The 14,006-nt window shown below is 34.6% G+C and overlaps 1 protein-coding gene across 2 annotated transcripts in view; it reads right to left on the bottom strand.

Moving 5' to 3' along the window:
- Positions 1-216: 216 nt before the first annotated feature.
- The window catches only part of LOC136028059 (homocysteine-responsive endoplasmic reticulum-resident ubiquitin-like domain member 2 protein), a 40,425-nt gene continuing 26,635 nt past the window's right edge, over positions 217-14,006 (bottom strand). Inside the window, exon 6 of one of the 2 annotated variants that reach the window (XM_065705652.1) lies at positions 217-5,358. In XM_065705652.1, coding sequence (XP_065561724.1) covers positions 5,073-5,358 — 286 coding nt within the window. In that variant the 3' untranslated portion in view covers positions 217-5,072. The remainder of the gene's footprint in view (positions 5,359-14,006) is intronic. The other variant, XM_065705653.1, reaches the window with a different exon arrangement.

Below are 14,006 nucleotides of genomic sequence, written 5' to 3'. Positions count from 1 at the left end.
CCAAGACAATATTCAATTCTTTGAAATAAAATAATAGACATGCTAACCGCCACGTTTTTTTTTTTTTTTAAACTAGAAAACTTACAAAAGATAACAATCGGTGATACTAACCGCCACGGTTCCGCGAAGCAAGTAGCACCTGCTTCGCACTACGAAGTCCAGGATTTACCCTTTAATCCGGATTAACCTTACATTCTAGTCAAACACATCATGCTATCACGAAAATAATGTCTTTTATTTATACAATATACATAGTATAATCGCAAACGACAAATATATTTCAGGATAAACTCGGGTAAGCAAAAAAAGAAAAGAAATTAAAATGGAATCATGAACCGAAATCACCAAAATAAAATAAAGGATTGACCTCTGCAAAACCAAAATAATATAATTCAAACTTTTCTTCTCAAAGACTAGACTAATCACAAAATATCATATTCCTCAACTCTGTTTATATCTAGCTACCTTTCCCCTAACTGTAAGAATAGCAACAATAGCAGTAACAGTTTTGTGACTAATAAACGCAAATTCGCTATATCTCGGATCTAATGTACTGTGAAAGCCATTTTACTAGTAAAATGGCTTCCTTATGACAATTTTCATGGCACCAGGCCGCTAAATACTTTAGAGCCGGATATGCCACTAAACAACCATTTGCCTAAATTTCGTCCCAAGAGATATGAAGAGACAGTGTTTAACTGAGGTTGGAAATTTCCAACCTCTGTTTCAGAGGTTGCCTAAATTTCCTCCCAAGAGATGTGAAGAGACAGCGTTTAACAGAGATTGCAGCAAACAATCACGTTTCAGAGTTAATTAATTAATTGTATTTCAAACATTTGTGAACTAAACCCAATTCTCAGGGAAGCATGGCTAAGCATCGTTGCTGATATCTACAGAACGTACAGGCATAACTACTCTTAACCAATTAGCGTTCTCTCTTTCTTCCTCACCCTTTCTAAAGCTATCACGAAAGAAATATAAAATACAAATTTCATATTTGTGTCATTATAGCTAATGAAATGGGATGGTCGGCCGTGCTCATTTTCGCGACTGAAAAATTTTAGTTTATTTACCTTAACACAACCGTATCAATTCACGAAGATTCAGAGAGGGGCAAAGCACAATTTTCGAAATCTAGGGGGAAAGGGAAAATTTGTCCCTTTTATTAATTTTTACAAAAAAGCCACTTTTCAATAAAAATACCTTATAAAATGTATTTTTCGAAACCTAGGGGAGAGCAAATAAATCTAGGGGACCACATCCTCCCCTGTCCTCTCCCTCATTAACGTCACTGCCTCAATGTCATCGTATCCAGGAAATTATTGTCAGTGAACTTCTGGTATTTTAATGTCGTTAGAATTTCCTAAAGTTTTCTATTTATTTATATAACAGGGACTTTTCACAGTCCTAGCAGGCTCATTGCACAGTCGTGATCTTTGTTGCAAGATTTTATTCCACAGTTACTTTTTAGTTTTACCAGAATTTTTGAAATTTCGCTCATTTGTAATTTGGTTTCCTTGTTGTGACTCTGCTGTTTTTTACAATTGTGTATAACGGAAAAAAATTAACAGAATTTTTGAAATTTCGCTCATTTGTAATTTTGTTTCTTTGTTCTTACTCTGCTGTTTCTTACAATTGTTTATAACGGAAAAAATTAACAGAATTTTTGAAATTTCGCTCATTTGTAATTTTGTTTCTTTGTTCTTACTCTGCTGTTTCTTACAATTGTTTATAACGGAAAAAAATTAACAGAATTTTTGAAATTTCGCTCATTTGTAATTTTGTTTCTTTGTTCTTACTCTGCTGTTTCTTACAATTGTTTATAACGGAAAAAAATTAACAGAATTTTTGAAATTTCGCTCATTTGTAATTTTGTTTCTTTGTTCTTACTCTGCTGTTTCTTACAATTGTTTATAACGGAAAAAAAATTAACAGAATTTTTGAAATTTCGCTCATTTGTAATTTTGTTTCTTTGTTCTTACTCTGCTGTTTCTTACAATTGTTTATAACGGAAAAAAATTAACAGAATTTTTGAAATTTCGCTCATTTGTAATTTTGTTTCTTTGTTCTTACTCTGCTGTTTTTACAATTGTTTATAACGGAAAAAAATTACCAGAATTTTCGAAATTTCATTCATTTGAAATTTTGTTTCTTTGTTCTTACTCTGCTATTTTTTACAATTGTGTATAACGGAAAAAAATTATTATTAATTATAATATGTGGTTCTCAGGAAAACTTGTCCTTATAGCGCATAAACTGTGTATTGAAAAGCAATTAGGGCCTTCCAAAGAACACTAAAATGATCAACAAAAAATTAGAAATTAAAATTCTAGGTCCAGTAATACTGTTAGGTAATTTTCCACGCAGTGTGTAAACGTTACCTCACTCGATTCCAGTAGCAAAATAATTGACACATTCTCAAAGATGAAAATTAAGATAGCAGAATTAAAAGTAATCATTTAAAAATATAATAGGTAATTTAACCTAAAAACTAAGATATTATATTAGTGTTCTTTTATTACAAGAGTGCAATTTATCTTCTTAAAAACTTTCAGCAGTTGACAACATTTAACAACGATGACAATTTTTACATTTAAACATAAGGGCAAGGATTTTCATAATATTAGGAAATTGACGAAAAATAGCATTAATTAAACCCACTGTCATCTTTGATGTTTTTCTTGTTCATAGCAGGCTGACATTTTCTAAGACAGAGCTTTAAATTCCAAATATAAACTTTAAACCTGGGTAGGTCGTTTCGCTTAATGCAAACGAATTCTCTAGATGCAAGTTTCGCTTATGACAGTAAAAAGAAGCCAGGCAAGCCAGTCAAACGAATTTGCTCAAGCCAGTCAAAATAAATACCCAAGTTATTTTTGATTTCTGGAGATTTTTAATTTCTGCCCTTTTATAATATTAATTGGCTTTAAAATCATACAAACTGAGAACTTGCATCTAATGAATTCGTTTCGCTTGACGCAAACGAATTCGTCAGTCAAATCTAGTCAGTCAAAATAAATACCCAAGTTATTCTTAATTTCTGGAGATTTTTAATTTCTGCCTTTTACAAAATTAATTGGTTTTAAAATCATACAAACTGAGAACGTACATCTAGTGAATTCGTTTCGCTTGACGCAAACGAATTCGCTAGATGCTTATTACGCTTATGACAGTCAAAAAAAGCCAGACAAGCCAGTCAAACGAATTTGCTTAAGCCAGTAAAAAAAAAAAATTACAAGTAAACTTACTGCTTCTCTATTGGTCAACCGAATTCTTCCGAGCTAAAAATCAGACTTTAGAACTTGCATATCACACCAAATATTTAATTTTTCTATTCTGAATAGATAGGTACGAATAACAAATAAATAAATAGGATTCTATACACGATTTTTCCGAAATAATGTTTTTACTTCCGGATGAAAAGGGTATTAGGTAGTACATACTCTCCCACAAAAAAAGAAGCCTACAGAAACAAAACAAAAGGTAATGAGCCTAATTACAAACTGCTTTCGTACAAGAAAATTCAACTAAAACTTAAAGAGAAAGTGAAATCTTGATTCAAGAGCTTTGGATTGAAAAAACTTGAATAAGAGAATTTAATCTTTTAAAATGAACAAAGCAGTCCCTATAATTTGTAATTTCGTTCATTCGGCCGTCAAAAAATAAAAACACATCAAATTCCAAATTCAAATTTAACCAAACTACTATTTGAGGTTAGCAAAGTAGGACAACAGGCTACAAATGTTATATTTTTGATCGGAAGAAATCAAAAAACAAATTCACAAACGTTGCTTATCGATTCACTAGAGTCCATAACCATAGGTAGTCGATATATTGGAAAATGCAATATTCCAAAAAAGTAAATAAGGCCAGTTTCCGCTTTCCACATTGCTACTAACAGGGATGTTACTATCAAAATAATTCGCCAAGCTATTAAAAATAGGACAAAGACTTAAATCAGGCTTTCAAACTTCAAAACAAGGACGAGAATGTAGCACAACACTTAAACATAAAATTCGTCTGCAGTTAATTACTTTGCACGTTTTATGGAATTTATTGCTCGAAGTCTATTAATAATTTATCCCAGCCACGTTCAAATTGTTAGAGGATTTTGCCAACGATTCTCTGTTCGCTCCCATGAACCCGATTGTTTGTACAATTGTTACTAAAAATTTTCTGTTATGATAGCAAAAAGAAGCTAATAGAGTGTTTTTATTTTAAAAGGCCAAAAACAGACTAAACTACATATCGGAAAAACAAAGCAGACATCAATCAATCACGAATGCAGTCGCAATCACAATCGTTTGCAGTTAATTACTTTGCACGTTTTATGGAATTTATCACTCGAAGTCTATAAATAATTTTTCCGACCGCGTTCAAATTGTTAGAGGGTTTTGCCAACGATTTTCAGTTTACTCCCATGAACCCGATTGTTCGCACAATTGTTACTGAAAATTTTCTGTTATGATAACAAAAAAAGCTAATAGTGTGTTTTTATTTTAAAAGGCCAAAAACAGACTAAACTACATATCGGAAAAACAAAGCAGACATCAATCAATCACGAACGCAAGTAGACAAAAAAAAAAAGCATTAGCATTGGCAACGGAATAGGTCAATTTATATCCGCGTGTCTCATTGAAATTTACAGAGGTTTTTGCAATTAAAATGAAAAAAAAATCACAGCTATTAGACGTCATATAAGTAAGATAGCTAAGAGTCCAAAGTTTGACCAGTATCTACATTTACAAAAAGAAAGCTTTAGTCAAATTTTGTTCAATTTTGAAACTGAATGAATCAATTGAGTTACATTTCCATTTCACACAATATCCTTTTAAAAAAGCAACGGTTTTTCAACTTTTCAACGGTTTTCATTGACTGGATTCATGGTCATTATGCGGCAAATCTATCCCTCAAGTCACAGTTCAGACACTTCTAACCTAAACAACAATAATTCCGTCTCTAAAATAAAAGCAATTACAAGCGCTACATACATTAACTTCAGGAAGTAACTTCTTCTCCTCTACTAAGGGTAAAACGAACAGGTCTCAATAAAAAGAGCTTAACAAAATAATTCAGTTGAAAATGTTTTGGTGATCTGGAAAAAGGGATGTCACAAATGAAACTAGGGCTGTTTTAACAACATCAAGTGCAGTAGGGGGGCGCGGGGGAGGTACAGCTGCTTCTTGTCTCAATTCTGGATTGTTTTCCATTCCTTGTGGGATATTGTTATTTACTTGATCTGGATTTGGTTCATTCCTGTTGTTGTTATCGTCTTCTCGTTCGGGGGCGGGAGGGGGCTCAACTCGAGGATTTGGTTCTGGTACACGATTCGGTCTTTGTGCTCGGCGTGTCTGATACCTAAAATCAGGAGTGGAATAAGAGCAATAAACATAGGAATCTGCCAAAGTGTCGAGTAATTGCCAAGATGGGGTCCATTTTCCACCCAATTTCAATTTTTCCTGGAATGTTCTTTGGAATAATATTGGAAGAAACTTCCCCGCCCCCTCATTTGTATAGGTAAGGTAACAAACCCAAATGCATGCAAATAAGAACATATCTCCTTAATAAAAGTATAGGAGCCCCCTTCCCCCCATAGGAACTGTCCTTAAAAAAAAACAACAACATTCTAATGCGTGAGAATCTATGCATTGATAACCAAAAGACAATAGAGTCCTATAAATCATAACATAAAAACCTGTGATTAACAAAATTTATTTTTTTCCACAGGACTCAAATAGTAGGAATAAACAATGAAGTGGATTATAGCATAAAGTAAAACACTAAAGCAAAAATGGAAGAGTGAAAATTTAATTTTGGAGCTTTTTGATTTGGAACGTTTTATGATCACCTGAAACTTTTGCGTGTTCTCCCAGATTTATTTGTGCGTGCTATTTATGGAATTGATTGACTTGCCTCAGTTAGAAACATTTATCTGCGAATCCATATTCGCAGATAAAATAACATTCGACACTGATTCAGGAATGGTAATTATTATTTCGGTTAGTCTTAAAAGTAAAAGTTTATTGTCAAAAAAATATTACAATGATTTCGAAAAAAGCCTGAAACCCCCCCAAAAATGGCGTCAGATCAAAATAAAAACCATTGGATACCGTTGGAATCAACATGGTCTTTTTTTTTCTTGGGCTATTGGATTAGCAGAGCAGCATACCATGTTTAATGGCTCAATCAAAATCTATTTCTCATTTCTATGTCCTTTTTATAAATTCCACCATCTTCAAATGCCTTGGCACTTTTTGCGCAATTTCTCAAGGGGCAGCGTTATGGTTAGCGGACTACCAGAACATCGTAGATATTTAATAGCTCATATAAAGGCTATTGCCTGGATCTGAATTGTTTCCATAGATTCAACCATCTTCAAGTTCCAAATGGCACGTTGTATACATATGGCTGCTTCAAGTTACTCATTTCTGTAGCTTTACATACATGAGGGGGGAGAACTGGGACGTCACATTATTGTATTTGGATTGAATGTTGTATCATTGGAAGCGCATATACTGATACAATTTAGAAATAATTGAACATTTGGAAGTGACCGAAAAATGGCTCACAATTTTTTGTGAAAATCAATTTTGTAACAAACAAGACGATGAATTGAGAAAAATGAGTTAAGAAAAAATAAGATAAATAAAACAGTGGCATACATGACAAATGCAGCAATTTAAAGGACTATATGAAAAGCCATTTAAAAAGGGAAAAAGGGTAAAAATAAAATGATGAAAAATAAAATTTGGGACATAAATCTATTTCAATGCAAGTTTCGTTCTCCTCATTAAACTAACCTCTACTGGACACGGTAAAAAGCCTGAAATCTTGAATTCTGCTCAACATCACTCAGAAGTCCCAAAGGCTAATGCTGATAGTGTAACCTCAGTCTACTTCGAATAGGGTTTGAATAACTTACCCATGGTCAAAGAGTTTATTTCTTTAAAATCTCAAGTTCTTTTGCAAATAGCCAATTGAATTTTATAAGCCAAGAAATTTGTGTAAGGACCTAAAAATATTTTGTTTACAACCATTAAAAAGCACATAATTTTCCAAAAGATGACTCAAACACAAACAAGACATTTTTTTGCAAAACAAAAACAATTCGTTAAACTATGACAGAGAACAACCAAGATGACGTATGTTGTTGGCGATATGTCAGACCCAACGTGTCACGTTGGGGTATGTCAGACCTTGGTGGCTTCAACAATCCTGCCAGTGTTAGCACAAAAGAAGACAATGACGTTGAATTACAAAACCATGCAAGCACGCAGAGAGCAGAAATGGAAAACTGCAGGAAAGACAATCGCCAACATACCCCAGAAACTTTGTATGTTGCCTCGCTACCAAATTGTGAAATAAGCTATCCCATGGAAGATTACTGGGATATAAATCCAGAAGAAATAGCAAAGAACAATAAATATAACGGCGAGAAGAACGCTACCAAGATATTTAGAAATCAGCCCCGAAAAAGTAAACGTTTAAGTTGCCCTGAAGAATACAAGAAATATGTCAGAGAAAAAAACAAGGAAGCCGCCCGAGCTTACAGGCAAAGAAAAAGATTACAGGATCAAGAACTTGTACAGAGGTTCGAATCATTGAAAAAGAAGAAAGCAATGCGCGAAGAAGAGTTGAGATCTCTTAAAGCAAATGGGTCTCTAAGTGCGTTTTCTCCTGAAGATTTCACGACGTCCTTTAGAAACTAAGTGAAATTATCTCCTTAAATAGAGTGGGAGCTAATGTTTCACATTACAAAAATTACAAGCTTCACAGAAATTTTTAGCTTGAATATCCTAAATTTTGGTATTTTGTCTTAAATAAACTATTTTCTTTATTATCTCCTAGTTTAGGTTTTTTAAACAAGGTCCCGGATAGAACAAAACTAATAGTGAATTTAAAGATTATTAGAGATGAATTTAGAACTGATTGAAGAAAATGAGATTATTCCTCTCCTTTTGTTACCGTAACTGGAACGGCGGCTATGGCATGGGTTCGACTCCTTGAGAGGCCACCCGCAATTTTTACTTGATCCTCAGTTTTATAGATTATGAGCAAGGGTTCGGTTTTGTTGATATAAGGACTTTAACAAAGGTCTTATCCTTGTATGGTATACCAGACAAATACATTAAATTGATAAGTACTATGTCCAAGAATAACACTTCTGTGGTTAAGGTAGGAAATGAGGTTAACAGCTGGTTTCGTATTAAATTCAGGAGTTAAGGAGGGCTGTGTTCTATACCCCTTTACATGGATCATTTTTATGGATTTCGTCTTAAGAAGGCAATGGGAGACCACGGAATCAAATGGGGAGAAAACGCTCTCCTGGACTTAGATTATGCTGATGATTATGGCATCCTAGATGAAGGTGTGAGCAAAATGAAGGAACTGTTAGAGGTTCTGCGAGTTCAAGGTCCTAGAATAGGCTTAAAAATAAATGTTAAGAAAACTAAGTCACTAAGACTAGGAATAAGGGAAGATCAAGAGGTGATGTTGGGTAACAAAAAGATTGATCAGGTGGACAGCTTCACTTACCTTGGTAGATTTATTAGTAAAGACGGTTGGAGCAGTAAAGATGTTAGAAGTAGAATAGCCAAGGCTCAGGGTGTTTTCCACAGTTAAAAAAAGTTTGGAAGAATAGGGAGACTAGTCTGCAAACCAAGATTAGAATATTGAATGCTACAGTAATTGCAGTGGTCAAATATGGCTGTATGAAAAGCATGGTTCAATCCCGTTTTCTAGGGCTATAATGAGAGAAAGGTAGAGATTGCTAGGGTACGTTCTGCGGATGAAGGATGACAGATTGTCAAAGATTGTCGTTTTCGGCCAACCGTCTAGGGCTAAACGGAAAACAGGTCACCCAAGGTTGGGGTGAGGGAATATCATAAAGAAACACTTAAAGGAAATGGGAGCTTCCTGGGAGGGTTTAAAGAGGGAGGCTTTGAATACATTGGGATGGAGGAAGAGAGTGTGTAGCTGTGTTGGTCTCAGGTGGCTTTGGGCTGGGGTGAGTCGTTAGTAGTTGCATTATTAGGAATATATTAAAAATAAATAAAACTTACATACTAGAACACAAATAAAACATAAAATTAACGCCCAATCACCTGGAAAAAACCTGAGACAGATTTAGAGAAATATCACATATCTAAAGTACAGAGTATCTTATGCTCTTTTTGTCGGTACACGTAAACATGTTTACGCAATTACAGCCAACAAAAATCCTCCAAATGCTTTCCACAATTTTTCACCAAGATTCGCGAGGAGGAGGGAGCATTTTGATATTGGCAGTGGTACCGATCAGATGGCCAACATACTTAATACATGCAGATGGGGAGACATTTTGACTTCCCAGCTACACACCTTCTGTCGTAACCGGAGACCAACCGAAAATAAGCATCTCACTCTAAGGTGGGTTACCCTAAGGTGGGCAATCCCATTTTTACAGGTTTGCAACTAAGAACAGAGAAATGTTTTTCAATTGATGACAGCATCCGGCTTAAGGTTTAAAACATCATCAGCATAATTAAGGAGAGAAGTCTCCAGATCTCTAATTATGCAACTTACCGTAACCTTTTCCTGAACTTTTAAAATGGTATTCAAATAAAGGGGTGGTGACCGGTGGATATCTTTCCACACTCTAATCCAAGTTTCCCCTGATACGAAACTATTCTGAGTAGGTACTTCTACAAACAGAGCTAACAAAACAACAAAACCCTAACAACAAAGCTAAAAAGACCTTGACTTTTCCCAGTATATAGCAGCTGAGGTTGGACGCCCGAGTCGAACACACGAGAAACAATATGTGCTACCAGAGAGGGTTGCCAACTGTAGCACGAAAGTGCCATTTTAGCATTATTTCATTACGTGCAGCGCTGTAGTACGCGCTCTGGGTTGCTAAAACAGCACTAAACAGTACAAAAGTGCTACGCAGTCAATTTGTTGACTATAGGACCGAAAATCGTTGTGTAGCACGCAAATTTGGGCAAACCTTTTTTGACAAATTGAGTAAACGAACTAGTGCAAGCATCTTCAGGCTAATTATTTGCATGTAAATTAATGTGGTTGAATAGCTGAAAGTCCATTATTAGCTTGTCGCTTGCGGATTTTAGGTGTAATCTGAATAACTGATCCACATCTGTAGAACGTTTCTTTTTCAGAGTAGCAATAACTCGCCAAATTCCCGATGTGTTGATAGAGGACGCTATGTGATTCAATAGTACGTAAACAATTATCAAGCAAAGACTGAAATTTTCCTTCTGCTACTATGTCCTATGTGAGTAGGAAAAAACTCGCTCGTAAAATGCCTGATCCTATCTTCTTGACTGCGAAGGTCATAATGGGAAAAATCTGCTAGAAGGTTTCCGTTTTCCAAAAAATCTCATGTGGGCTTTACTATTTTGCTCAATTACTAGAGCCTTATGCTTTTCTACAGTAATTGATAGATAAATAAATAAAGAACATTTTTTTTCAACTGAAAGTAAGGAACAGCATCAAAACTTGAAACGTACAAAGCTATTACGTATAAAAGAGGGATTTACCCCTCGTCAATACCTCACCCTTCGCGCTAAAGTTTGACTTTTTGTATCAATTATACAACAATGAATCCTGAAACACAATGACCGTTTAATTGGTATAATAAGCTTTTTTTAAAGTTCAGAAAAAACTTTAGCGTTAAGAGCAAGGTATTGGAAGCACCAACTCTCCTCATATACGTAATAATTTCTGTCCGTTTTAAGTTTTAATGTTGCTCTTTACTTTCAGTTAAAATTTTTCTTTCAATTCTGATCGTTTTTTAAATAATGCCGGGAAATCTGGCTCACCTTCCATGGAAAATTCCCTTCGCCACTAAAAATTCATCCGTATAGAGATCCTCCTATTTGGTTCCCCCTCCCGCCAGAAATCCCCCCAAAATGTCTCTATGCGTCCCAACTATACTTCCTAATAACCAATACTATATGTAAACAACGGGCAAAGTTCATTGCTTGCAGCCCATGCCCCAGGGAATGTAGGGGGTTAAGTCATCCTCAAAGATATAGTTATTTGATATTTCGACTTGGTTGAACAAACAAAATTTTGAGGGTCAACTTTGGACGAAAAGGGTGTAGAGGAGGGGCTAGCTGCCCTCTTCTGAGCCCTGTCCCAATATTCTAGGATCACTCATTCGATACGATCACCCTGAAAAAAACAACCACAAAAAAAATTAAATAAACACGTATCCATGATGTTTCTTCTGATAAAAGATGCAATAATCCACATTTTTGTATACACGAGTTTGAAACCTCTACAGGTACGCTGATAAGCTCTGATACGCTAAATCTGATGGTGTGATTTTCATTAAGATCACTTGATGTTTTTTCAAATTGATGTTTTGTCAGGGAGTATTTTCAAAATTTGGGCATAGTTCTCAGGTTCGTAAGCTCTGATGATTAACATGAAACTTGATGAATTTTATATATTTGGATTAATTACCCAATTCGATTCTTTTGATGTATCTATTGTTATCAAGACTCTGTTTCTTAGAATTTCTGTTACTATTGAGTCGCATTGCTCCTGAATTATAGTTCGTTACCACGAACTGTTTGATCTAATACAATTGACAAGGCCAAATCTTGGGCAACCAGAATCATTTCGATTTTGATGCCAATTTTTGAAGACTAATCCCCGAGCAAAATTGAAGCTGAACTAGAAATATATTTTTTTATGGGGAAGAAGGATCAAATTTGGTTTCAAAACAACAACTACTCAATTTAGTCATTTGTCAATTTTGCCAACTCAATTTAGTCATTCGCCAAAGCAATTATTTCAGAGTGCCTGAGAGATTTTTTAAATCTCAGGATGAATCTTTGGCATGCATTTGAAATTGTTTCTTGCTTTAAATTGCTTTGGGTAAAACACCGTCCTAAATGTCAATATTTTCTGATTTATCAATGACCTTGAGATTAAACGCCTCTTTAAATAGTGCCCTGACGATACTCCCCCCCCCCGACATGATTTCCTAATTACAAATCTCTTGAACCATTTTATGCAACGGATTTTCCAAAAAAAGAAAAAAGTTGATTTTAATTGATTAATAAACTTTCGTAAGAAAGCTTTTATGTGGAATCCAAATTTTATTTTTCACATAATCTTGTTTGAAAGACCTAAACATCAGCGGTTTACAAAACAAAATTTCAAAAGGTTGTAATTCGAAAACTTGAGATGGTACGAAAAACATTGCAAGCTTTATTTTGAAATTCACTTCAAAATATTGCATGGCCAACGTCATGAAATATTATTTTGCCGGAAAATGTGTTTGTATATATGTTACATTTTAAATTTCAGTTGAACTTTTTAAACTTAAAATAGTTAAATTTTTGAATCCCAGAATGACTTCCTTTATCGTGATTACAAAAAAATGGATTTTGATTGTTAAGAAACCTTTCAAAGGCAGCCTTTTATGTAGAATTCAAAATGTAACCACTTTTTTATGTAACCCCAGTTTTTGATAGAATATCTCTACGTTACCATGAGAAAAAAAAAACATGAAATATTTTGTAAATTCCATGGATGCTAGACAAAATGGAGTTACATTTTCTAAGTCAGCATAAAAGGCAAGAAATTCAATAAATTTGTTTGAACTGTCTAAAACATGAGCATTTTGCAAAATAAAATTAAAAAGGTGTTAATTCAAAAAATTAAGGTGACAAGATAACATTGCATTTTTATAATCTAATTCAGTTCAAAATGTGGCACTGGCAACATCATAAAATTCTACTCTGTCAGAAACTGTGTCTATCATCACCCTTACCATAAATTTAAATAAAAAAAACAAGTTTTTTCAACTGAAAGTAAGGAGCGACATTAAAACTTAAAACGAACAGAAATTACTTCGTATATGAAAGGGGCTGCTTCCTCATCAACGCCCCGCTCTTTACGCTAAAGTTTGACTCTTTCTCTCAACTCTTCTTTTTAAAACAGCAAAAAACTTTAGCGTAAAGAGCGGGGCGTTGATGAGGAAGCAGCCCCTTTCATATACGAAGTAATTTCTGTTCGTTTTAAGTTTTAATGTCGCTCCTTACTTTCAGTTGAAAAAGCTTGTTTTTTTTTGTTTAATTTCTGAACGTTTTTGAATCAATGCATGTTTTGATTTTGGCTCCCGCAGAGAAATAATTAAAACGAAATTTGCATTTTTTTTTTTTTTTTTTTTTGCTAAATGGCTTTTTCATAATTTTGATCTAATGATTTTGAGAAAAAAAGAGCGGGGGAGGAAGCCTAGTTGCCCTCCAATTTTTTGGTTAATTAAAAAGGCAACTAAAACTTTTGATTTTTTACGAATCTTTTTATTATTAAAAATATACGTAACTTATAAACTAGCTTACGTAAAGAATTTTTTATTCTCATGTTTTTATTACACATATGAGAGGGTTCGCCCCCTCGTCAGTACCTCTCTCTTTACACTAAATCTGAAATTTTGTCCCAATTCATTAAGAATGACCCCTGAAAAACAAAAGCCGTAGAATAAATAGTTGACATTACTAAAAATACTTTAGCGTAAAGAGCGAGGTATTAGGAGGAGGTGAGCCGCTCATATGGGTAATAATTTCTGTTCGTTGAAGTCTTAATGCTGCTCCTTACTTCCAGCTGAAAAAAACTTTCATATTTATTTTTTCATTGTGTTTTTTTTTAAATAATGCTAGTAAATCCTGCGCTCCCTTTATGGAAATTTTCATCCCCCATGACAAATTCCTCGATGGAAAGTTTCCCCATTATATCCCCCTCTTCTCAACCCCTCCTCCCAACCAAAAAATTCTCCTGAATACAACACCTGTACAATTCCCAATAACCATTACTATGCACTGGTCAAAGTTTGTAACTTGTAGCCCTTCCCACGGGGACTGTGGAGGAGTAAGTCGTCTCCAAAGACATAGTTATAAGGTTTTTCGACTACGCTGAATAAAATGGCTATCTCAGAATTTTGATCCGTTGACTTTGGGAAAATAATTAGCGTGGGAGGGGGCCTAGGTGCC

The sequence above is a fragment of the Artemia franciscana genome, chromosome 6 (assembly GCF_032884065.1).
Source record: "Artemia franciscana chromosome 6, ASM3288406v1, whole genome shotgun sequence".
Lineage (NCBI taxonomy): Eukaryota > Metazoa > Arthropoda > Branchiopoda > Anostraca > Artemiidae > Artemia > Artemia franciscana.
This window is presented reverse-complemented; position numbering and strand designations above follow the sequence as displayed.